The sequence below is a fragment of the Hippopotamus amphibius genome, chromosome 6, assembly GCF_030028045.1.
Source record: "Hippopotamus amphibius kiboko isolate mHipAmp2 chromosome 6, mHipAmp2.hap2, whole genome shotgun sequence".
In the NCBI taxonomy this organism is placed as follows: domain Eukaryota; kingdom Metazoa; phylum Chordata; class Mammalia; order Artiodactyla; family Hippopotamidae; genus Hippopotamus; species Hippopotamus amphibius.
Window position 1 is genome coordinate 151,803,868 of NC_080191.1, and position 26,448 is coordinate 151,830,315.

Here is a 26,448-nt window from a genome sequence, read left to right on the forward strand (position 1 = left end):
AACTGGTTTCCAGAAGGTATATTGCACCAAAAGCTTCATAAAGGCTCATTGGATTTGTCAAAACAGGGTCAATAGTGACCTTGACCAAAATGGTGTCAATAGTAAGGTGGCAAGTCTGATGCAGTGAGGAAAGGAATAAGTGTGATGTGAGGAAATCAAGGCTGTGAGTACAATAGCTCTTTCAAAAAGTTTGGTCCATGAGGGGACAGGGAAGGAACTAATGAATTATTGCTTATTTTTCTAGTTTTTTTGTTTGTTTGTTTTAAGTTGGGAGAGACTTGAGCATGTTACAGAAGTGAAAGAAAAGATTCAGTAGGAAGAGGTGCTGAAGATTCAAAGAGATGACTGGTAAAGCAGGAGGGGAAGGAATCTAGGAAGTAAATAGAAAATGTATTTTCAGAATGATACCCTTTGTTTACATTGAAATAACAGGGAAGTCAGAAAGTATGAATGCATGGTAGATGTACCATGACTAGGTGAGATATTTGCCTCTGAATATGTTTATTTTGAAGTAAGTAAAAATAAGGGGATGAAGTAGGATGGTCAAAGTTGTAGTATTTAGAGTTTAAATAATCATTTTGGAGAAGAGAATAATATAATGTAGGATAGGAGAAGAAGCCAGATAGACGTTGGTGATCATGAATTAATGTTGACATTAAATCTGCTTAATTCTAAGATAATGAAGTCCCTAGCACAAGTATATGGCAAATATTATGTTCTCTACAAACATTTCTATGGGATGAATAAGTAGCCTCTAGTATATATATGTGTATGTATTGATATATGTATATGTGTAAATATACTTATACAGATACACGTATGTAAAAATAGTGAAATATATACATATATATTCTTCTGCACCCTCACCATACTTTAAAAGTATATTGTTTGTTGTGTTCTTTGTACAGTTGTACTCTCTATAAAAAGGCTTGGTATGTATGGAGTTGATCAGAGAATTATTCCATAATTTTATTATTTTTGTTACTCAAGAATGAATAAGCTCAGAATTATTCTTGATGTCTATGAATTTCTGTGCCTACATATTTCACTCTGATATAGAATTTTAATGTTTACCTCTAATATATGAAGATATTAGTCAAGTGATTACCAGTATAGGTATTAATGAATTATTTTCAAATTTCACTTTGCTCAATGCTAAAAAGAAAATATTGACTATGCAGTGCATAGACTGTAAAGACATAAAAATAATAGAAATCCCAGAATCACTTGAGAAGAATTACCAAGGGGAAAAGATATCTAAGATTATATGCATTATTTTAATTAAGGGTGCTTGAAAATACATATGGCTTCCTTTGAATAATAAGCATCTACAGATGAGGTATGATTAGAAAATGCAATCTCTTTTACAGGTTCAGTTAAATCAACTTCATTTCAATAATGGCGAGTGGTTAGAGAAATGCTATCAGAATCGTACTTTGAGTCATCATTCAAAGAATCTATTTTTTTAAAAATTCTGGAATGTAGTTTACTAGATAATGACTACAGGGCTTAAAATTAATGGAAGAAGTTTAAGAGTGATTAAATTATATGTCTTAATCAGGCTATGATTTAATGTTACTGGTGGATTTAAAGAATTTTCATTTATTCACAAAAGACAACCATCTCTGCCAGTCAGGCTTATAATTAGTGAGAAATGAGCTTAAGTATTGTGTATCTCATATGCAGAGAAGAATTTATACAAATAATCCATAACCCATTGACCTTAATTTTTTCCTTTCTCATAATATTTATTTTTAGTTTAAGGCATTTGACTGGATACTATTTCAATGAGATTTTTTTGTTGTTGTTGCAGACAAAATCAGAATGATTAGAGTTATGAGAAGTTTTACAAGGTAAAATGTTATATTCTTATTTGTCATCAAGTACACAAGGCTTTCAGTATTTTTTTTAAAAAAAATTAGCATCTATTTTAAAATTTATTTCACATGCAATTTCAGTATTCAACTTTACCCAAGTGTCTTTCATTATAGAGAAATATACATTCACAAACGGTTTACTTTTTTAGAAGCTGTGCTATATGTATTTTTTCTCAGAAGAAGCATGCAACATGACCCACTTGTCATAATGATAAGGTATCCAGAATACTGCATTAGACATGATTTAAATTTATAGAGAAATGCTAATCTTTTTCTAGTATAAATATAAAAAATGCATTATGCCTACATCAGATGTTACAGTCAAGAAATAAAAACAATATTTATAGGATGTTATCAAGTCATTTATAATACATATATGTAAAAGCTAGTTAAAAGGTTTAACTTAGATTGTTTCCTTCCTTCCATGTTGATTGAGAGTTCATTGAGATCAGTGACTCACATTAGAGTCATCAATCTGCAAGGCAATATTGAAATACACTTTCCATCTCTCATGTAATCCATGTAAAAAGAATATATAAAACATTAAACTGCAATTCCTGTCTCTTTCTTGCTGTGATGAAGTCAGAGTTTAAAAGTAGGAAACAGTGAGGCAAGGAAATGAAGTTTAAAGAGGCGGGATTCTTTGGTTCCACACAGGTGACCAAAAGTCAATACGGGAGAGCCTAGTACCTTTAATAAAGGAAAAAATACCATTGGTCTCTGGACCCAACAGTAAAGAGCCAGGTCACAGACATTTATTTTTCTAACCTGGTTTTATAGATATGTGTATTTGTGCCTATTATACTTACTTTACATAATCGCTGACATTTGTCAATCATGTTTTAAGGTACAAACCTTTAAGTTCAATAAACATTGGCTGAAAAGTTATTATGTTAAGTACTATGCTGACTTCTGAGGAAACAACATAGAAAAGACATGATCCCGTATTTTAAATATATGTGTATTTGTAATTAAAGTTACTTTATTAAAGTCACTAGGCTTTCAACTGTTCAAAACTCATATTCACACAAGTCACCCTTTGGAAGCAAAAAAGGAGTCCTTTTTCTTAACCATGTCTTTCTTCTACTTCCTTACCATCTATTTTTTCTACTTTTTAACATTTTAGGTAAAAATTTATTACATCCCCCCAAAATGCTAACATAATACTAAGTAGAAAGATAAGAACATTGTATATAGTCTCATTTAACTTTTAAAAACAAGACATGTTATGAATGACAAGGTTGGAGCTTAAAGAGGTTGTGTAATTTTAAGTTTGAATAGGAGAATTAGCATAGCTGGTGCTCAAACACAGGTTTGACTGGTAGAACATTTTCCTGCTCATTATACATTCGTGTGCTTCTCCACATCTCACAGACCTTTTGCAGTTGGAGGTAATGCGACCAGTTCTAACTAATGTACAATGAGTAGATGACACCTAGGTCAATTCTGAGCCACAGCACTTAATAGTGAGTGGTCTTCTAGCTCTTTCCCTTCACCTGTCATGTCAACCAGCAATGTTCCCAATGAAGGATTCTGAAGTGTCCTGAGGCCCCACGTGGCCGTGTGGAGTAGAAACTCCAATTGACCAATATTGTTGTGCTAAACTACTGTGATTTGGGGGTTAATTTGTTATTGCAGAATAACCTAGTGCATAACTCTAGCTCATGAAGTAGTTAATAAAGTCTGAAAATCATTGTTCTTAATCTAAATGCTGCAATGGTTGTGATATAATAGGAAAACAATCCAAATACAACTTAATATATGATTTCATTTCTCCTATAGTCTGAAATTAGAAGTCAAACAGTGGTTTCATTTTCATATATAAACTCTGAGTTGGTAGATTTCCTGTAAGGTGGTAATGACAAAGTTAAGATTCATAGGTAAGTAATCTCAATGTTATTGTGATTTGGTAAAATGCTTAGTAGTTAAAGGCTACAACAATTTAAAGTGAGATAGCTTTGCAGGTTTTTACTTGCCCACCTAATACATCTTTCATCAATAATTTTGACCTTAATTCATTTTAAGTGTACATATCATTTTTGTTTAGGAGAAAAGAATAAAATATTCCTGGCAGCTGGTGATATGATTCATACAATTTTGTTATTTAAAAATAACTCCATTAATTCTGTAAAATGTCTTCTACTGTCTTGAAATACAAATACTATAATTGTATGCATATGGAATTAGCTGCTAAAATATATTTAACATAATTTCATGGCTTCTAGTACAGGGCGTTTTTGAGGAAGAGTTTAGAATTTTAGATATCAAGTATTTATGATGTTATTTAATAATTGATAAAGGAGTTCCTAAACAACTTTGACATTCTGTTCAAATAAGACTTTTAAAGCAATCAGTATTTTCTCTTGCCTAAATTATCTATTCATATTAAAAGGAAGTAGAAATATTTAAGAAAGATCAGATTTCCCCCAATATTCTTTATATTATTGTTAATAGCAACCATGCCTTAAGTATTTATAAATCATTTCTTTGGTGGTATATAAATTATTTTCACATCATCCCTCATGAAATAAAAAAAAAACAAGGCTTAGAGAATTAGTTTTAAGGACACGTGTAGTGACAGAGTTAGGGTTAGAATCCATTTTCACTGACTGATATCCCAGTGTTCATTCTACTCTATTTTGTTTAACTATGTATGAACTCTCTCTAGGTGTTGTTTAAGATGCTTAATATAATAATAATGTCTTCAAAACCTCATATTTTTTCCTTGATTTATCTCTAATTGTTACCTATATGTATGGTAGTATTTTTTGCATAAATATTTCAAATACTCTTATTAAATGATTTTATGTATTTTTCCTTTGATAAAAGAATGTTGAAGAGTCAAAAAATTCCACATTTGACTATACAATGGATACTCAAATATTTGGAGATATAGACATGACTAGCTTTACAAATCCTTTATTCATTCAATGAATGTTCCTTTAACATTCACTGTGAGGAATAAACTGTGGAAGGTACTGGGTATATAGAGGACAGCTGTCTTCAGAGAACTTATATATAATTAATGGTGACAAAAACAAAAATGTAGCTATACACGTATACTAATAAAAGTCCTATACAAGTAATAAACAGAGAACTCAAAGAGAAGAATATTAGGGGAAGTAGGGAGAATCCTACATGGAAGTTTGACTAAGACGCTCAAAATTAAACTGAGGCTTAAAGGATGAGAAGGAGTCATCTCTGCAAATAATTGGAAATAGAGCACTTTCATTAGTAGGAAAATCTTATCAAATTTGTAAAGGCAGGGAAGACCTTAGAATATCCTGGGAAATGAAAGTGAGAGGGAGAGTGGTTCAAAGTGAGTTTGAAGACCACATTGTAACAGACCTGTAGGATGCTGGTTGGTATTGTGAATGTAAACAAGAAGACAGGTTTTAATAGAGGAAGAAGAGATAGGAAAGGGAGCAAAGAAAACTCGGTCAAACTTACAGACTTCAAAAGGAGAAAAGAAAAAAAAAAAAAAAACAAAGAGCTCATTGTCTAGAAAACACAGAATAAGATAATAGAATAAATGCAAATATGTTTGTAATTATAAAAACTATAAATAGATTAAATCGGTTGAAAGAGAATTTGTCAGACAGGATTTTTTAATTTTAAGAAATATAGTTATGTGCTAATTTCAAGTTATACAAAATACTATGAGACAGAAAACCTGAAAATAAAGTGATTTTTTTCATAAAAATGATATATCAGACAAATATTAAACAAAGAAAACTGATGTTCAATTTTCAATATCAGACCAAGTGAACTTTTTTTTTTCAGGTCTTTATTGGAGTATAGTTGCTTCACAATGTTGTGTTAGTTTCTGCTGTACAACAAAGTGAATCAGCTATATGTATACTTATATCCCCAAATCCCCTCCCTCTTGAGCCTCCCTATCCCACCCATCTAGGTCATCACAAAGCATCTAGTTGCTCTCCCTGTGCTATGCAGCGGCTTCCCACTAGCTATCCATTTTACCTTTGGTAGTGTATATATGTCAGTGCTACTCTCTCACCTGGTCCCAGCTTCCCCTTCTCCCCCTGTGTCATCAGGTCCACTCTCTATGTCTGCATCTTTATTCCTGCCCTGCCACTAAGTTCCTCAGTACTGTTTTTTTAGATTCCATGTATATGCATTAGCATACAGTATTTGTTTTTCTTTTTCTGACTTCACTCTGTATGACAGACTCTAGGTCCTCCACCTCACAAATAACTCAATTTTATTCCTTTTTGTGGCTGAGTAATATTCCTTTGTATATATGTGCCACATATTCTTTATCCATTCTCTGTCTATGGACAGTTAGGTTACTTCCACGTTCTGGCTATGGTAAATAGTGCTGCAATGAACATTGTGGTACATGTATCTTTTTGCATTATGGTTTTCTCAAGGTATATGGCCAGTAGTGATATTGCTGGGTCATGTGGTAGTTCTGTTTTTCATTTTTTAGGGAACCTCCATACTATTCTTCATAGTGGCTGTGTCAATTTACATTCCCACCAATAGTGCAGGAGGGTTTCTTTTTCTCCACATCTTCTCCCAAATAGACTTTAAAATTCAAATATAGAGCCTTATCTAATTCTAGGGTTATCTCATAAGGATAAAAGGAATACTTATTCAGGAAGATATAGAATTCCAAGTATGTTAGCACTCACCAGGATATATACTAAATAAAAATGATCGAATTGTAAGAAAGGATCAATACATCCACAATCAAAATGTAGGATTTTTAACACACTTTTCTCAGAAAGTGAGAGATCAGAAATTATCTAAGGGTAAAGAGAAACTGAGGATACATTGGTATAGGACAAGAACTAGAAAGTAAGGGTACAGAGAAACTGAGACAAGAATTAGAATGGGAGATGAGGTGACTAGATAGGAGAGTATACCTGGATGATGGATGCTGATGCCCTAGAGAGGGCTGTCAGTTTACTTCTAGAGGAATTAGAGCATAATGAACTCAGAGATTGTTTTCAGTGCATTAGAGTGGAACTTCCCATTCTTCCTCCATATTGTCATCACACACACACACACACACACACACACACACACACACACACACACACACTTTGGATTCTACTTCAAGCATTTTGTTACATAAAAAGCAATGTATTGAGAGTTTGAAGATTTTAATCCCAGTTCTAGTTTTGCCTTTCAACAGCTATGTGATGTTGGGCAAATCATTTCAATCTTCCACCCCTATTTCCTTATCTGCAAATTGAGGTGGTAAGATCAAACAGTTAAGATTTCTTTCACCATTCACTGCTCTGTAAGTTTATGTAAAATGTTTGACCTTTGGGGGATTCGTTTTTTTTTACTTATAAATATATATTTAAATTATATATTTCACAAGGGTATGTTGCCTAGTAATTTTTTTCTACTAAGAAATGTGAACAAATAAAGCTATCTTATTTATTACATGAATGCCATAATACAGATCTGAAATAATAAAACCTCAGCATTTCTTAAACTACCTAAATAAATGAGATAGTTCACTACAGCCTGACCCATTTTGTGTAACCAATCTTCTAAATAAGTTGAATGGAGGAGAACTGGATTCCCCTATCTTCTTTAAAAATGATACATTGTTAGCAACTTGTACACAAAGTGAAAAATAAAAGAGGCACATTACCGAGTATAGCCTCTTTTGATGTCATTTCCACTGAATAAATGGCATTTTAAATGGAGAAACCTGTATTGCTATTACTTGATACATTTTTCCTATTTTTAAAAATTAACTGAATGCTTTAATAAACTTTTCATAATTGTTTTTATTGCTTTGCTCTCAAGTTTGCTGAATGTCTTCTGTTTCCTCTTATTCATGTATGGACTTTGCTATAAACCAATTATGGCCTCTCATTCATATATATACTTCTGAGACTTTCTATATAGAAGTTTGGTACCACTATAGACTTACAGATATATGTAAATCTCATTATGTCAGTACCTCATACAAACATCCTTTATAGAATTTTACTTTATAGAGTCCTGGTTCTCAAAGTCTGATTTCTCAACCACCTATATCAGAATCAGCAGGGGTGCTTATTTTAAAATGGTGAATTCCAGCATCTCTATGCAGATCAAATGAGTTAGAATCTTGTGTGAGTAGAGGGGATGGAGGGGCATGGTGGAGAATTTGCCGTTTAAAAAGTTTCATGAGTGCTTCTCGTGCAGATAGACCAGACACCAAGATATTCTGGTCTGCAGCACAAAGTCTGAATTCTTTTCTGTAACCCACTAGGCCCTTCACAGCCTTGCTCCAATCTACATTATTACCATCATTGCTTAATGAAATCTGGCAGATTTGCTGGTAAAATTAAATGAAATCCTGTAGTCACAGTATTAATGAAAGGTCTGGTACACAGATTTTCAATTAACACTCCTTTCCTCTACCCTCCTTTGAAACATGCAAAACCCATAAATTTACCATATCATCTCTTTATTGAACTAGCTTCTTTGCAAAGAGTGAAAAAAATTTTGTTCAGTGATGGGTAATATAATGTTCCTATTTTCTCTGAGGAGCTAAAAATACAAAGATAGCACAAATTTCGGAAAGTAAAGGAAGCAGGATTCCTGAAGCATGTGGAAAAATGCCTCCTCCTTCATTTCACTTAGCAACTAGTGGCAGTCTTTGCTGGACCCTGGCCTTTACACAAGCTCTCCTCCTTGTGGAGAGAGACTGCTCAGTTTGTTACCAAAGAGGGACCCCTTCAAGGTCCCGACAGTGAGCTGTTGACTGACACTCAGAAATGAATTGTCTGGGAAGACACACATACTGACAAAAGACTTAATATTGGAAAGTGATGCTCGAGCAGAGAGCAGCAGGGTAAAGGAACCTAGGAGAACTGCTCTGACTCATGGCTCACAGTCTCAGGTTTTATGGAGGTGGGGTTACTTTTTGGATTGTCTCTGGCCAGTCATCTTACTTACGCCCATATCTGGTCTGACTCAGGGCCCTTCCTGGTCTGTGCATCTCTCAGTCAAGATGGATTCCAGCGCAAGGGTTTCTAGGAGGTTGGCAGGACATATCCTGGGCTGGCATCTCCTTCCTCTTTTTGGCCCCTCCCAAATTCTTCTGGTTGGTTTTGGCAGCCGCTTGTCAGTTCTGTGTTCCTTATAGGGACCTCCTGCTGTGGGGCAACCTATGCAAGTGGTTATTTTCATGCCTGGCCAGGGTGGGTGGTTTCAGTCCGTGGTTCCCTAATAAGTTCACAACATCTGTGGAAGTGAACTGCCCAAAAAACATGGAGTTTGTCATGGCAAACATGATGGTTGGTTAAAATCCACTTCAGGTTCTACAAAATAGGCACATTAAGCTCTTTAGATAGCCTCAAACTTTTGCTTTGGATTGAATCCCTCAGCACTCTCAGTACCCCTCAATAACCAACAAGTTTAAAATTCAAGGGAATATCATGATTGGGTTTTAGAAAGTAAGGTCCTACAGATAAAGGAAACCAAGACCCATAGAGGTGTAAGGACTAAATCCATACATTCTAAATTGGAGGCCCTTGTGTTTTTAACAACATAATTCTAATACTATGATTTTAGGTGATGGTGGCAACGTGGAAACACAAATTACCAATTATCAGACAAAATGAACAAATGAAAGCCTTATTTTTACCTTTTCAGATCAGGCTTTAGAATGGTATCAGCTTTTATCCAGGTTAATTTGTTATTAATCATATATTGTTGCTTTAAAAAAATAAAAAGCCCCCCCCCCTTTTTTTTAAGCTTGTCAAGACATCTCAGTGTAAATGGAATATCTTTCTCATTTCTAAGGAATTCATCGACAAGGACAGAAATCTCTTAAAATATAATCTTCTTTTCCAACTTCATTTTCCTTTTCTCCTTTAAAAGAGTCTTCCTTCCATTAAAACTGACTCAGCGTTTGGAATCAGAACTTGCATTTGCCTTTTCATCTTGCTGAGAGTGCTGTCTTCAAATTTCCATACCTCTCTAAATTTTCTACTTTCTTCAAGGTCCAACAGAAGTGAAATCTCCAAGAGGTGTTTTGGGCTATTGCTGTCCATAATGACCACTGTTTTTTTCTTGTCACTGCTTGATTCATCTGATCTTTGGGATACATCACTTTGTATGCTCTTTTTGTTTTTCTTTGCTAATATCTTGGCTTCCAACCCATAAACCCCTTAACTACAAGAACTGCTTCACATTGTTAGCACTTAATCCAAGACTCTTGGATTGTAGGAGCTTTATATAAGCACTTCTTCAAAATAAATATCTCTTAAGATAAAGTGTTCTATAATTAATTATAAAATTTAAGATCATATCACCCTAGTTAATGATAATAATATTAAAAAATTCTTGAATTGTTTGTGTTGTTCTGGGGACATCCTGGGATGTTTGATAATTAAGGAGCTATAAGAGTCCTATCTTGTAGCATTGAGATATATACACTACCGAATGTAAAATAGCTAGCTAGTGGGAAGTTGCTGCATAACATAGGGAGATCAACTTGATGATTGGCGATGCCTTAGAGGGCTGGGAGAGGGAGGATGGGAGGGATTCACAGGAGGGAAGGGATATGGGGATATATGTATAAATACAGCTGATTCACTTTGGTGTACAGTAAAAACTGGCACAACAGTGTAAAGCAGTTATACTCCAATAAAGAGCTTAGAAAAGAAAAAAGAGTCCTGTCTTGTAAAGAAGAGAAAGAAATCATGGAAATTCTAGAACTAGACTGTGTGTTCTCTTTGTGCAAGTCCTTATTTACATTTGTATATTTGGGTTCAACTGAACAATAGCATCTAGTTCAGAGAAAGTTGATATGAGACTTGTGAATATAATCACAAATCAAAGCATCTAAAGCTGTTTTTTTTTAATTATTTTCTTTTACTATTTTTAAAATGTCAAGTATCACTCTGTAGGATGTAGTCTACAGCAACATTTATTGCATTTACAGCCAGAAAAGAAACTGCATTAATAATATACTTGCATACAGTAAGGGTCACATATATTTTGACCATCATTCAAAGCATCTCTAAGTAGAAACAGCAAGTTCAAAAGGATAATTGGTTTATTTATTTTTTTCATTCTCATATCTCTACCTTTCTCTATTGCCCTTATTAACTCTACATTATAGAAACATGATGTCATTATATGAGGGTGAGTTAAAAATTATCCAAACTCCAATTATATTAAAACTTCTGTAAACTCTACAGCCAGAGTGTGGATAATTTTTGACTTACCCTTGTATTTCTATGTTAATACTTTTGTGGAAAAAATAGAACAATATTCTAAAAATACTAATTTTAGAAAAATAAAATTTTACCCGATGTCCAAATCTGTAGTAGAATAGAGATTTACTTTATTTTGTGTTGTTTTTTTTAACTAGGACATACAGAAGGAAGTGATTATATTAACAATTTATATCAAAATCATAATATGAATCTATTAACTAAACAATTGACTTCCTATGCGATTGAATCCATTATCACCAAAATATCCTTTGTTTAATGATTGGGTGTTAGGAAGAAATGCTGTCATTATCCTTTACTGAAGCATTGTTTTATTAAATTCTTAAAGAACAAACTAAAACCACATTATTTTGCTTGTACAGATATCCAGCATTATGCTCTGAAAATCGAATCTCTAAAAATAAACTATAAATAGGAAATCATTGGCCTCTCTATCTTATGGCATTATGTATATTTGATGTATTTTTCTTTTGCATTATTATAAACTCTGCTAAGTCAATTCTCTAATCTTTCTCTCCATGATTAATTACTTTGGATGATTTACCAAATGCATGATTTAATAAACATACAATTACCCTTTTAAAAATAAACAACCCCTACCCTGTTTGCCACCACAGAGCTGTTAGTGGTATCTGCAACAACAGAGAACTTGATTTCTGTTGTGTTAGGGATGTGGGGAGAGCTGAGGGAGGGTAGCTACCCCTGCCTACCCAAAGAGAGGAATTTTTCTTTCAAAGAAACTTTCATGACATATATGTAAGATAAATAATAAATTTTTAGCATTTAAATTTTATTGTTATGGTGAACATAGGTAAAATGCAACTAAGCAGCCCTGTGTAAACTGATGATAGAGCACATCCTTTGCACCAAATTTGCTTCTGATTTTTCCTATAGGATACACAGTCCAGCACAGTGCCTTCCCCAAAAAAGGAATTTTCTCAAGGAAGACTTTCCTGATTCCCTCAGATGCATTAGCATCCATAAATACTTTTCCATAGCACCATATCATTGAACTATTAAATAATTATAGTCAATATCTGTTTCTTCTCATGAGAAAAGCCTGAAAATCCCCAGCAGCTAACATGGTCTCTGACATATTAGCAGTACCCAGTAAATATTAATTTAATACTAGAAACGCCCTCAAGCTGTGTGAACATGGATGGGTGGGTTTTCAGGTTATCACTGATAACCACTTGGTAAGTGTTCATGTTAGTTTTAAAGTACTTTCCTAAAACCTTGTTCAGAGAACTCAAAGTTGGAGTAATGATAACTTTCAGTTTCCTAAGATAGATAAATACCAATCATGATGTGTATGATGTATATGTATATGATTCTCCTTGTTTATTACCCTCACTCTACCACTTGCATTTGATACTTATCTAATCAACGCTGTTTATTATAAGAAAAATAAGAAAATAATTTGCTAAGGGCATCTTAGAAATTTTTTTTTTATTTCATAAATCTCTACATCCATTTCTCTAGGCTCAGGAAAGCAAGAGAGTTGACAAGTATCGAAAGTTATAATTCCTGATAGGACTTCTTGTGGTCTTGATTTTAAGTATGCCTGATAGGTATAATCAGCCCTTGATTATTCTTCAGAATCACATATTCAGGTTTGGTAAATGTTGTCTCAGTGGCTACAGGTATTCCTGATTTGTTAACTTGTTGAATCCCTCCTAGTTGGGAGGGACTGGAAAGGAAAGAAAAAAAAATGCAATTTATTGTAAGAGTCCATATTCTGGGGCCAGAATGTCTGGCCTCAGATCTCAGAATTACCATGTACTACCTAAGTGGCCTTGGGAAAGTTATTTAGCTGAGCAATACCTCTGTTTTCTCATCTGTAAAGTAAAGTAAGTCTATTGTAGGAATTAAATGAATTAATTCATGTAAAAAATTTAGAATAATGCCTGACACAAGGCAAGAGCTCATAAATTTTACCTGTTATTATTAATATTGTGCTGAAGTTAGTTATTAGTGAAATATAATGAAGACACTTAATTTTTAATTTGTCAGTCAGCACATACATATAGTTGTTTGCAAATTACTACTAACCATGGTATAAAATAAAAGTTGATGTCTTAAAGTTCTTTTTCCAATGAGCTAAGACATACAATGGTTCCTAAGAACAACACGGCTAACATAAAACACAACTGGGTTATGGAGTCAAAACTATGACTAAATGCACTAAAAATAATCACTAAAAATGCCAGTAACTTGATTATTTCCAAGTGAATCTGTAAATATGTTTTCTCTACAATTCAATAGCAAATGGGTGGTAATAGTCACAGAAAGAGGAAAGATATCTTAACACTGAAAAAAATTATATCAGATACTTTTGTGGTCTGGGAATAGGAAGTAAGCATTCTATTGTAGCAATAGATTTCCATTTCTTTGCCCAAGGCTTTCTTCAGCTATGGACAACAAATAGTCCAGACGGTTAAAGATTTAACATCTCCATGAAGCAACCCTCGTCCCATGACTGATGGGAGCTGGGAAATCAAGACCAAGCTCCCTTACTCTTTTGAAGTGAAAATTCTGAGGAACCTATTTTATACTGGTTCTCAGGTTTGCTCCAAAAGGGTTAAGCTCTGGTCACACACAGTGGTAGGTGACTTGATCAAATGCCTTCTATTGGCCATCTTCCCTTTCTTGTCTCTCCTCATTCTGTTACCCTCACATCTCAATGAACTACGTGTATTCAAATTATAGGTCAAACCTGTTTCTGGGGGAGGCCAAAGTAAGGCTCATGATAAACTTTTGTGCTCACATTTTAGGCTGAGAACATAGAGAGGAGATGGGCTTCCAGTAAGAGCAGAGCTGGAAAGGAGGATAGAATCAGGGAATTTGTATTCCTAGCCAATTAGTTTCTTGCCAGCAGAGGTGGCCAGAGGTGGTTCTTTCATGTCCTGCATTCACAGATGGCTAGTGTGTGTTTGTAAAAAATATAACTTTGTGTAGGAGACAAATTAGGGGGCCATGTCTTTAATTATCAAATTAAATTGCTGTGGAGATGTACCACATATATGCCTCCTGTCTTTAATTCATATTCCATCAATGTGCCATCATATCCAGGGGATCCAGAGAGTTTTTACATGGTCTGTCAGCTTCATCAGCTCTGCAGGGAAAACATGTATCAGCCCCCAAACCCCATGTCCTAGGACTCTTGCTTAGCCCTTGGCAGCTGTAGGAGACATGGTGGTGACTGAAAAAAATAGTTTTCCGGGTGCTGGAGAGAAAAGGACTTTCTCTTCCCGCGGTATCTAGAGCCATGGGTGTTCTACTGCACAGCGATGTTGGATCTCCAAGTTTACCACTGTTTGCTAACATAGGTCTTTACGTTCACAGGTACTGCCTCTGCACTAGGCCCATGCGCCAGACAGGATCAGTCGCAAGGAGTTCCTAAGAAAAGCCACAAATTTTAGGAACCAAGTATCCCAATATTTTCCTTGATTAAAATCATTTTCTCCTTAAAATGAATTTTCCTCTCAGTAGCTTTCAGAATTCTTCATTGATTTTTTTTCAAAACCTTTGCTATCAGTAAACTTCATTTGAGACTACCTCAGCCCATCAAAACTAGTCTATTATTTTTGAAATCTTAAGAAGGAAAGTGTGGGCTCTTGAACCATTTCTTTCCTGGAAGCTTAGGGGTTTTATAAGAATATTCCCATCTCTTTCTTCCCCTACTGTTGAGCTTTGTAAATATGTGTGCAGAACAGTGGAAACAAGGCCTTTGGCAAGGCCTCCCAAACATCGCAGCAAAACTCCACAGAAAGGAGCCCTCAAGATAAATTAGGAGGTTGGGATTAACATATACGCAGTACTCTATATAAAATAAATAATCAACAAGGAACAAATGTATAGCATAGGGAACTCTACTCAATATTTTGTAATAATCTATATGGGAAAAGAATCTGAAGAAGAATGGGTATATGTATATGCTTAACTGAACCACTTTGCTATATACCTGAAACTAGCACAAAATCATAAGTCAATTATATGCACATATAAAATAAAAATTAAATTAAAAAAAAAGAGCCCTCAAGTCATCTACTGGCAATAACTGGAGGTCTCTTCCAAGATGTTTGGGTGTCTCCACTTCCATACGTAGCCTTTACAGGGCAGTCCTTTTTAGGGCTGAGAGAGCGATTGTGGCATTTTAAGTTTACTCACTGGTTTCTGTGATGTATGGGTCTGATCTGAAGTGATACTTTTTGTGGGGATATATAAGTACTTGATTTTCTAAGAAAGTTTTACTTTCAAGTCATTTTTTCCATAAATAGCCTTGCCAGATTATAGGTTTTGAGCTGAGTGTCAGATACCATCAATTTTCCCAAAGCTACAGAGGAACAATAGAAAGGAAGTGGCACAGACAGGTCTGTTTTCTGGGGAGTGCACAAGAAACGTACTTTGAGTAAGTAACTGTGTAGTTCTAGCGACAGTGTGGAGAATGGGTTACAGGCAGACATTTAGATCAACAAGGGAGTTTATGGAGTATTCCAGATGAGAGATAACGAGAGTCTTAACACTGACGTTTAGCCATGTTAGAGGTACATAGATTTTGTGCACTAATTTTGTGTGGTACCATTTAATTTCTCCTTTTGCTGGGAAAACTTGCTGAGTTTGTCAGGAGTATGTCCTTGCTTCCTCTCCCCTATTGACATCCCAGCTCTGGAAAGGGGTCCTAGAGACTGGGAAGCTCTGCTCATCTCCAGGGAGATTCCCTGAGTCCCCTTGCCCATGGCTGGCTGCCCTGAAGTTTGTTGCTAAATAGGGGGTGTTCTACTGTACTATAAAGGCACATAAATCAGAGTCAGGTCACTTCAGGATGCACGTAACAGCCTGAAGGGCACCATGCACCACAAAATCACATTGTGAAGACTCTCAGCAGGCCATAATTTATCCGATGATGTCTCTGCTCTGAAAGCGGAGGGAAGGGGGAAGGACTCCCTACAGATCACTGAATCGTGACCATATGACTTCATTGAATTTTAGGGTTTTCTGCCTCCCTGTCCCACAGGCAAACTTCCTTCCCACTAACCAAGAACTGCCCTTCACTCATACTGGTTTTTCCATGTTTCTCTCAAAAGTCTATGCTTCTTTCTACCCCAGGGTTTTTTGCTCATTTTATTCCCCCTATCTGGAACATCTTTCTCCTTTTACACTCTAGATACTTGAGCCCAAAAAATATACACGTGGGATAAGCCCATGGTGTGTTAAAAGTGGAATAGAAAATGATGCTTTCTAGGAAACAAAAGAATCATGTGTGCTAATTTTATACTGTTAATTTCTTCTTCCCCTTGTATAAAAGTGGTAAGGCTTGTCTCTAACAGAGAGATAAGTCCTAAGGGGAGAAACTGTCTTGTATTTCTCTTTTCTCCCTCTTATAGCACAGTGATGATCACACAATAAAGGCTCAATAACTACAAATGGGATGGATCATGATTCATCTACTATTTGTCATATTATGTCACACCATGCATAGCGACCCAGTCTCTCTCAATTTCTTTCCCACAGTAACCTAGAAAACAGGTGTTAGGATTATCTCACAGCACAACCTTCTAGAGTGTGGCGATACTGCATTTTAAGACTAAGGATATAAAAACAATTCCACAATGATAGTTTAACTTACAGCTTAGGGATGAGTATAAACTATGGTTACTTTAATCTGAAATTATAAAAATGGAACAAACCACATGTTGACTGAGTGTCTCTGCTTGTAACTAAAAAGAAATTACATTATGGAACCATGGTAATCTATGGTATTGCTTTAGTGAACCTATTTATGTCTAATTGCAGTATTCACGTATTCACTAGTAAATTCATTTAAAATGTTTATTGCCAATACAGTCATCATACTAGTCAATGAGATACAATATGTGAGTGAGGGCTGGTGGAGAATGACTCTAGTCTATATATTCAGAGGTTCAGTAAATTTTTTTTTGTTTCTCTAGACTGAGGAGTAAGGGAAAGATTTGTGACAAAGAAACTATAAAAATACCTTCCAACAAGGCAACAGATTGTTATTTACAAAGTTTAAGAAAAAAATATGTGTGTATATATTTCCCTTTATTAAATTTGAAAAACACTCTTTGAACCTTTAAATATGACCAAAAATATTTCAAGCTGAAGAAAGAACAATTTTTTCATGGGTAACTATAATTTGCCTTTATTACTCTTACAATCTAAAAGGCTCTATTAGTAATTATTTTCTTCCGACAACCTGATCTAGCCTAACACCAATGAAACCACTAACTTTAGAGACATCAATAGTACTTAATAAGAGAGGGAAATTTTTGCAATGTGGTGTTCGTTGACTCCTTTCTTAGTATAATCCTTTTATTTTTTTTGAACACTTTTAGTTCTGTAAAATGATTTTTTTCATTCTAACTTATTCTTCTTTTAACCTCTGGTCAGAGATAGGATGGTCTGGAAAGAATGAAGAAAGAAGGACACAAGCATCTTGAGGCAGATGGTGTGCTTGTGAAGTTATTATAATGGAATTTCAGGCAGCTCAGGGGAGTGCTGTCACCAAGATGGCAGAGTAGGAGATACCAGCCTCCATCTTCCCACAAAGAAAACAAACAGACAGATATCCAGGAATGAAAATAGCTCAGAGAAACCTTAAGAAGCTTTAGCACATAGTGGAGCAAAATAACCTCAGAATAACCACACACAAATAACATACATTTTGTCTGTGTCATTCCATCTCCCAGACTGGCACTGCTTAGAGCCAAAAAGGGAACCTTCTGGCCAGAGAGAATTCTCTTTATAGACAAATAGAGAACAGAATGAGTGATCAGCTTCCCCAACCTTTCAGGGCACTGCACAAAGGACCTGACCCCAACTCCTGTCACTGGCCTGCACCTCGGCTCATTCAAGAAGCTAGCTCCTATGTAGCCATGCACCTGCACACCACTGGCCCCAACTCCCAGTACCATCCTCTACTGTTATGTACTCACCCATGGCCTGCCCCTGCAGCCATATGAATACATGTTGACAACCAAGGCCTACAAGTAGCTCCTATAGTTCCAACCTGCATGTTATGACACTGATTTCTGTCACTGGACCCTGCTACAATGCACAAGCCTGCAACTAGCCTCTACAGTCACATGAGTCTTGTAGCTGCTTGTGAACCCATAGTTGCCCCCTGCCACTGCTCTGGACCCTTGCCAATATGGGTGTGCCTATAGCTAGCCCCTACCATCATGTAGGCACCTGCAGCCAACTGTGCATTCAAGCATGTGTACACCACAGACTTCAGCTACTACCACCACCTGCCTGGGTCTCTTGCTGGTGAGGACCCCAACAGTCCTCGCAGCTACTCAGGAACCCCCTCCCCCCGCCCACAGGTCTTGCTGTCAGGGATCACACAGCTGCCCATGTCATGCATTTTAGCTGCCTCGGCCAATGAGACACTTCGCCACCCCAAATCTCAACATGTTTGTGAATTTTCCAGTTTTCTTGTCATTGATTTCTACTTTCATACCATTGTGGTTGGAAAAGATGCTGGATATGATTTCAGTCTTCTCAAATTCATTAAGACTCGTTTTGTGACCTAACATGTGATCTATCCTGGAGAACATTCCATGTACACTTGAGAAGAAAGTATATTGTGCTGTTGTTGAATGGAATGTCCTGTAAATGTGTAGTAGGTCCATCTTGTCTAATGTGTAGTTTAAGTCCAATGTTCCCTTGTGAATTTTCTGTCTGAACAATTTATTCATTGTTGAAAGTAGGATATAGAAATCCCCTACTATTTTGAATTGCTGTCTATTTCTCCCTTCAGGTTTGTTAATATTCACTTTATATATTTAGATGCTCCTATGTTGTATGCATAAATATTTACATTATATCCTCTTGTTGAATTGACTCTTATAATGTTTCTTTGTCTCCTATTAGTTTTCTCTTATATAACTACCCCTGCTTTCTTTGAGTTTCCATTTGCATGAAATATTTGTTCATCCCTTCATTTTCAGTTTCTGTGGGCCCTTAAAGCTGAAGTGATTCTCCTGTGTGTTTCTTTTTTTAATTTTATTGAAGTTGATTTATAATGTTATGTTTAATTTCTGCTGTACAGCACAGTGATCAGTTATACATATATATATATATTCTTTTCATATTTTTATCCATTATGGTTTATCACAGAATATTGAATATAGTTCCCTGTGCTATAGAGTAAAACTTTACTATTTATCCATCCTTTATATAATAGTTTGCATCTGCTAACCCCATACTCCCAATCCTTCCCTCCCCCATTCCTCCTGTCCCTTAGCAACCACAAGTCTGTTCTCTATATTTATGAGTCTGTTTTTGTTTTGTAGATATATTCATTTGAATTGTACTTTAGATTCCACACGTAAGTGATATCATTTGGTATTTGTCTTTCTCTTTCTGACTTACTTTGCTTAGAATGATAATCTCTAGATCCACCCATGTTGGTGCAATGGCATTATTTTACTCTCTTTTATGGCTGAGTAATATTCCATTATACAAATGTACCACATCTTTATATATTCATCTGTCAGTAGACACGTAGGTTGTTCCATGTGTTGGCTATTGTAAATAGTGCTGCTATGAACATAGAGGTGTGTATCTTTTTGAATTATAGGTTTGTCTGGGTATATGCTCGGGAGTGGTATTGCTGGATCATATAGCAACTCTATTTTTAGTGTTTTGAGGAACCTCCATACTGTTTTACATGGTGACTGTACCAGTTTACATTCCTACCAACAGTGTAAGAGGGTACTCTTTTCTTCACATCCTCTCCAGCATTTATTATTTGTAGACTTTTTAATAATGGCCATTCTGACTGGTGTGAGGTGGTACCTCATTATTGTTTTGATTTGCATTTCTCTAATAATTAGAGATGTTGAGCATCCTTTCATGTGCCTGTTGGCCATCTATCTGTCATCTTTGGAGAAATGTCTATTTAGGTCTTCTGCCCATTTTTGATTGATTTTTTTGTGGGTTTTTTTGTTATAGAATTGTATGAGCTGTTTGTATATTTTGGAAATTAAGCCCTTGTTGGTCGCATCATTTGCAAATATTTTCTCCCAGTTTGTAGGTTGTCTTTTCATTTAGTTTATGGTTTCCAAAAGATTGTAAGTTTCATTAGGTCTCATTTGTATATTTTTGCTTTTATTTCTTCTGCCTTGGGAGACTGATGTAAGAAATCATTGGTACAATTTACGTCTGAGAATATTTTGCCTATACTCTCTTCTATGAGTTTTATGGTATCTTGTCTTATTTTTAAGTCTTTAAGATGTTTTGAGTTTACTTTTATGTATGGTGTGAGGGTGTGTTCTAGCTTCATTGATTTATATGTGGCTCTCCAACTTCCACAATACCACTTGCTGAAGAGACTGTCTTTTCCCCATTGTATATTCTTGGCTCCTTTGTCAAAAATTAATTGTCCCTAGGTGTGTGGGTTTATTTCAGGGCTCTCTATTCTGTTCCATTGATCTGTATATCTATTTTTGTGCCAATACCATGCTGTTTTGATTACTGTAGCTTTGTAGTATTGTCTGAAGTCTGGGAGGATTATGCCTTCTGCTTTGTTCTTTTTTCTCAAGATTGCTTTGGCTATTCTGGGTCTTTTATGGTTCCATATAAATTCTATTTCTGTGAAAAATGTCATGGGTAATTTAATAGGGATCATATTAAATCTGCAGAATGAGCTTTTTACCCCTTTTCTCTCTCTCTTCTTCAAGACCCATATAATGCAAATATTGATGTGTTTGGTGGTGTCCCTTATGTCCCTTAAACTATTTTAACTTTTTCATTTTCTTTTCCTTTTTGCTCCTCTGATTGGATGAATTCTACTGCCCTATCTCCAGCCCACTGATCCTTTCTTCCACTTGACCTAGTCTTCTGCTGAACCGTCTATTGAATTTTTCAGTTCAGTTATTCTATTCTTCAGCTCTGTGATTTCTGTTTGGCATTTCTTATATGTTTTCTCTCTCTCTATTGAAATTCTCACTTTGTTAATGTATTGTTCTCCTGACTTTGGTGAGCAAATTTATGACATTTTGATCTCTTTATCAGGTAAAATACTTTTCTTCATTTCATTAAAGCCTGTTTCTAAAGTTTTATCTTGTTATTTTATTTGGAACTTATTTGTTTCTTCATTTTCTTTGACTCTCTATATTGGTTACTGTGCATTAGATAAAACAGCCACCTCTTCCATTCTTGAGGTATGAAACTTATCATTCAGCCCAGCACTAGCTCTTAATTGTATCTCAAACCTTTGTGATTGTCCAAGCCTCCTCCTTTTTTTAGTGGCTCCCAGTAGTTGAGGGTATGCTAATATGCGTTAGTGTCCCAAAGGGGAAGATTTCAATCAGCACCTAGATGCAGGCTAATTAGAAGCTAGACTCTCAGGCAGCAGCTTTTGAAGTATGCAAACAAACTCTTCCAGGGAAAAACTAGATGATGGGCATTTCTGTCTTCTCCCTCTGTGCTGAACACAATTAAAAAGTGTTTCTTTGTTTGCTACAGTCCTGTTGGAGCCATAAATGCAAGCCCTGCTGGGCATTATAGACAAATGATCAAAGAGTGTGTCCCCTGAGCAGCAGTTGCAAAAGCCATGGTACCATCTGGGGAGGTCTTGGTGGTTTGGGAGGGCTATGGGGAGAATGTTGAGACAAAATCTATTGGCTTCCCTGATCTCCAGGGAGGATTGTACTCTGTTCCTAGGGCTAAATGAGAGGTGTGACCCTCAGGCAGCAACTTTTAAAGTATTCAAATAGGCCTCTTTGAGGGTAAGGCTAGGAGATGGGCATTTTTCCTCTGTACTGAGCTACAGGCAGAGAACCAAAGTGAGTCCTCTTGAGTCCATTAGAAACTGTTTCTTTGTTGGCTGTAGTATTGTATATCTTGTGGACACAGCCCTGTTGGCATTCAGGGCTAGATGTTTTAGAGGTTTGTCCCTTGGGTGGAAGTCTTAAAAGTTGGAGCACTAGATGTTGGGTCTAAACCTTTCTCTCCTCAAGGAGAAATTGGGAGTTGTGAGTTCCCTCCCTATTGCATGTCACTGTGATGGGGTGGGGTTTATGGCAGGAGCATGTCTCAGCCTTTCTTATTCATTTCAATGTAGATTTTTTCTTGTTCCCTCAATGTGTAGGAGTCACTCAGCTGGTTTCTGGATTTTTTTTCCACAGGGAATTGTTTCATGTATAGCTGTAGATTTGATGTGTCTACGGGAGGTGGTGAATTCAGGAATCTCCTATGTTACTATCTTGGGCCACAACCCAGAAAGTCTTATACTCAATGTTTTCAATACAGGATTAATTTCTCCACTATCTGCCTCTAGGCTTGGTAAGATAATGCAGTATGGCTCATCTCTTCTCACTGTATGGCAAGGCATACACAAATCTCCCTCTTGCTTATGAAGCTGCAAATAAATACGATTTACTTGAAGCATTCTATCGTGGGCCAGGTGCCTTGGAAGTCCCAGTATTTGTTGCCAACTTCTTTTTGAGACATAGCAAGGTGGCTGGCTTACATTCCAGTTGTTCTAGCTGCCAAATGACTCAAAAAACCAAAACAAAACAACTTTTCTTCAGCAGCACACAGAGAAGTTGCCTTTCTCCTCCCTCCCCATTCTTTCATTTTAATCTTTTGTAATGTGTGGTTTCCAGATTCCAAAAGTGTAAACAAAACATGTCTGTTCTGTAGTTTCTATTCTCCAGTGCAAATTGAAAAAAGAAACCATAATGCTTCTTAATCTTTTTTAAACATTCCTTTTACAAATAATTTATTTCCAAATATGTGTTCCTTGCATGATTTGGATGGGGTGGAGTGGGATAGAAACAGGATTCATATCAACATATTGCATATAATCCTTTCTTCCTAAAGTGCAGCATAATCAAAGTAGGCAGTTTCCCAGGATTTTTGTGATCATATTCTGGGGATAAAACGCTGCAAAAGTACCTTAGGCATTTGGGGAGAAGTGGTTGTTACATTTGGGAGAAAAATATCTCAGAAAAAATAAGGGGCTCTTAAAGGCATTTCCTTTTCCTGTTCCTAAGAAATGTATTTCCTCAAGCAGATAGAAGGACCAAATTGAATTGTAATTTCATCATAATATAAATTTTGCAACCAACTGGGAAATATAACTTTTAAATATTAGATGAAATTTGACCCTTGTTAAATATGTAGATTTGAATATTTAACATCACATTTTCCTTGTAAGTTATTTCTTTTGTGTGTTCTTTACCTTCTCAAGTTAGTTTGCTAATTTCCCATGTGTAGTTTCATAAGACAGTGTTTTCATTCACTAACAACATTTCATAGTGCATTAATAACATCCACACAGCCAGATTTCCCTGTGTGCCAGCTTTGGGGTTATAAGAGATGTAGGGACATTTGTTAAGCCCAGGTAAATATTAAATATCACTTGGGGGGTGGGGAAGAGTAACAATGGCATTTGCCACCAGCCCTAAGTTCCTTTGAGATGTATAAAGATGCATATGATTTGTTCAGTCTATTATGCAGATGCTAGTTCAGCTGTAGTGCATATGTTGGTTTTCAGACATAGTTTTACAGTGCAGTGGTGGAGGCATATGCGTGTGTGAAAATTCCAGGTGTGAGTTTGGGAGATGCCATTTAAATTCTTATGTTTTTCAAATTTAATTTAAACATTGATCTAAAAGATGTATAAATGGTATTAGTTTTGATAAATTTGGGAAAGCTAATTATGAATATAGTAAAGCATGAAGGAAAATAGTATGTGAATTTTAAAGGATTTTAAAAATTAAATTATATCTTACCTGAAATAAATTGATCATTAATTTGTGTGGAATTTTACTTGGTCCAATAACCAGCTATTGATTTGCAGTTATTCCTCTAGATTGTTTTATCATGTGACATTCTGAACTGTTTTATAAAGAATTGTTTTAAAGTTTACATATAACAACTCCTTCAACTAGGAAAGCTATTTCTTAATATTTTAGGCCAAACAGATGAAAATATTATGTCTCCTTATACTATTCTGAGACATGAAAAATATACTGAGGATTTTTTTTTCTTTACAGCAAAACAAAATTTAAAAGAGGTTTAAAAGAAAAAGATTTTATAAAACTTATTTTTCCTGCTGTATTTTTTTACTCTAGATAAGAATATAAAAGTGTATGAAATAATGAAAAACACAAACAAAACACCTTAATGCTAAATGCTAGCATTTTTTTCTTTTTCTTTCAGCTCTCAGGAGAAGTGATTTTGCAAATTGCCAACGAACCAGTTCTTCCCTTTAATGCACTTGATATAGCTTTAGAAGTTCAAAACAGCCTTAAAGGTAATTTTTCTTTGAATTATAGTAATTTTAGCAAATTAAAAATTGTTCAACTAATTTTCAATAAGGAATAAAGTCATCTACTATCTTACTAGCTATGGCAATGTAGCACCTCCCTTCCTGTAGAGGATAATCATGAGAAGGGCTTAGACGAATGCTGGCTGCCATGTCAACAAGAATGAGGTATACGTAATATTCAGTCAGTTCAAACAAGACTGGCTGGGAAGTTTGTCCTTTGAGACTGATTTCCATGAAGTATGGGATGGGTCCATTTGACCGAAGTGTTGGCTCATCCTAGATTAAGGCTGACAAGGAGGAAACCAGAAAATTATTTCCATAGTCTCTATTTCAATTCCTTCATGTTTGAATAAATCTCTTTGTACAGAATTCTAATACTACCCTGATAATTACCTTTATTTTCCCTTTTTCTATATACAAACCTTTCAATTAAACTTCTAGTTTGTCTCCATTCACCAAATACAAAGGGCAGTATTGTAATTAAAAAATGCACCCTTGTTCTCTTTGAGCCACACATCTTACTATCATATCATTTGTAGACATGTATTCCTCAATATAAAAGCCAATATTTTCACTATAATACTTAAGCAGAAATTCTCAGAAAATAGATCACTCTAAAGATCCAAACCATTCCAGTACCTGTAACTTTAATACTTTTAAATTTTGACTACCTGGATTGGTTCTTAACCCAGAGACTAATTACAATACAATATTTTTTCCCCTCAGTGATTCTTATGACTTTTGTTATAGTGGCTGTAAAACCATGACCTTGGGAGCGATTGAGCTGCTTAGGGATATTTGTTCCCATACTAAATGGCCTCATATTGCTCTGCTTTTGGTATATTTAAGCTATTCTCTGTTTTTTTTTTGTTGTTGTTGTTGTTGTTTTTTGTCAAGCTTCTTTTTATCATCAGTGTGACTACCTGTAGCAGTCACTCTGTCTTCAACTTATAATTTTCTAGAATATTCTTAGAAACTGAGTTACCAAGTATATGGTATTTTACAAAATAAGAACAACATAGGCATGAATAAAGGGTTAAAAACTTCTGTGAATAATATATTCTTTGCAAGGATTTCTTTTAAGCATCTATTTTATTTGTCCTGTAGACTGTTTTGCTTTTTCTTTAGTTCTCATTTTCATACTTTAAAAAATTCAGTTGGTTCTGCATATTATACTTAAAACTTTCAGAGAATGAAAAGAGGAGACGATTATTTTATTATATAAAGATTTGTCTATCTATAAAGAATAACTTTCATGCATAGAAAGGAGCTTCAAGGAGTACATTGTGAAATAGTAACATTGTACAATAGAATTATAAATGATTTACAAGTTGCATTTGAGTCCAGAGCTATGATAAATATTTAATACCTTTGTAATAAAGATATGAAGAGATATTTTTAAAATTAATCAAAGCCAGCAAAACCAAAAGCAATAGAAATACTGTCATTTAAAATCCCAAATTCTATTATTTTTTAAACAAATGGGTGTATTTTTTTCTTTAAGAACTTTTATTGAAATACAATTGACATACAATACACTGCATATACTTAAAGTGTACAATTTGATATATTTTTTCTTATTAGTAATGTATATATGGCAATCCCAATCTCCCAATTGCAAATCACTCCCCACCAACCACCCCCCCCCCCACTTTCCCCACTTGGTGTCCATATGTTTGTTCTCTACATCTGTGTCTCTATTTCTGCCTTGCAAACCAGTTGATTTGTACCATTTTTCTAGATTCCGCATATATGTGTCAATATATGATATTTGTTTTTCTCTTTCTGACTCACTTCATTCTGTATGACAGTCTCTAGGTCCATCCATGTCTCTACAAATGTCCCAATTTCATTTCTTTTAACAGCTGAGTAATATTCCATTGTATATATGTACCACATCTTCTTTATCCATCCATCTGTTGATGGACATTTAGGTTGTGGGTGTATTTTTTTTTAAATCCATAAGTAATATTTTAGCACTATTATTCCTATATGAGCATTTTAAGTAATGAAGGCTACTTCTGAAGGTCAGAAAAAAGTACTA

The 26,448-nt window shown here is 35.3% G+C and overlaps 1 protein-coding gene across 3 annotated transcripts in view; it reads left to right on the forward strand.

The window, feature by feature from the left end:
* Positions 1 to 26,448, forward strand: part of NAALADL2 (N-acetylated alpha-linked acidic dipeptidase like 2) — a 1,304,194-nt gene that overhangs the window by 1,195,279 nt on the left and 82,467 nt on the right. For all 3 annotated transcript variants that reach the window (XM_057737701.1, XM_057737703.1, XM_057737702.1), the window contains one exon: positions 24,296 to 24,389. In XM_057737701.1, the coding sequence (XP_057593684.1) occupies positions 24,296 to 24,389 (94 nt within the window). The remainder of the gene's footprint in view (positions 1 to 24,295; positions 24,390 to 26,448) is intronic.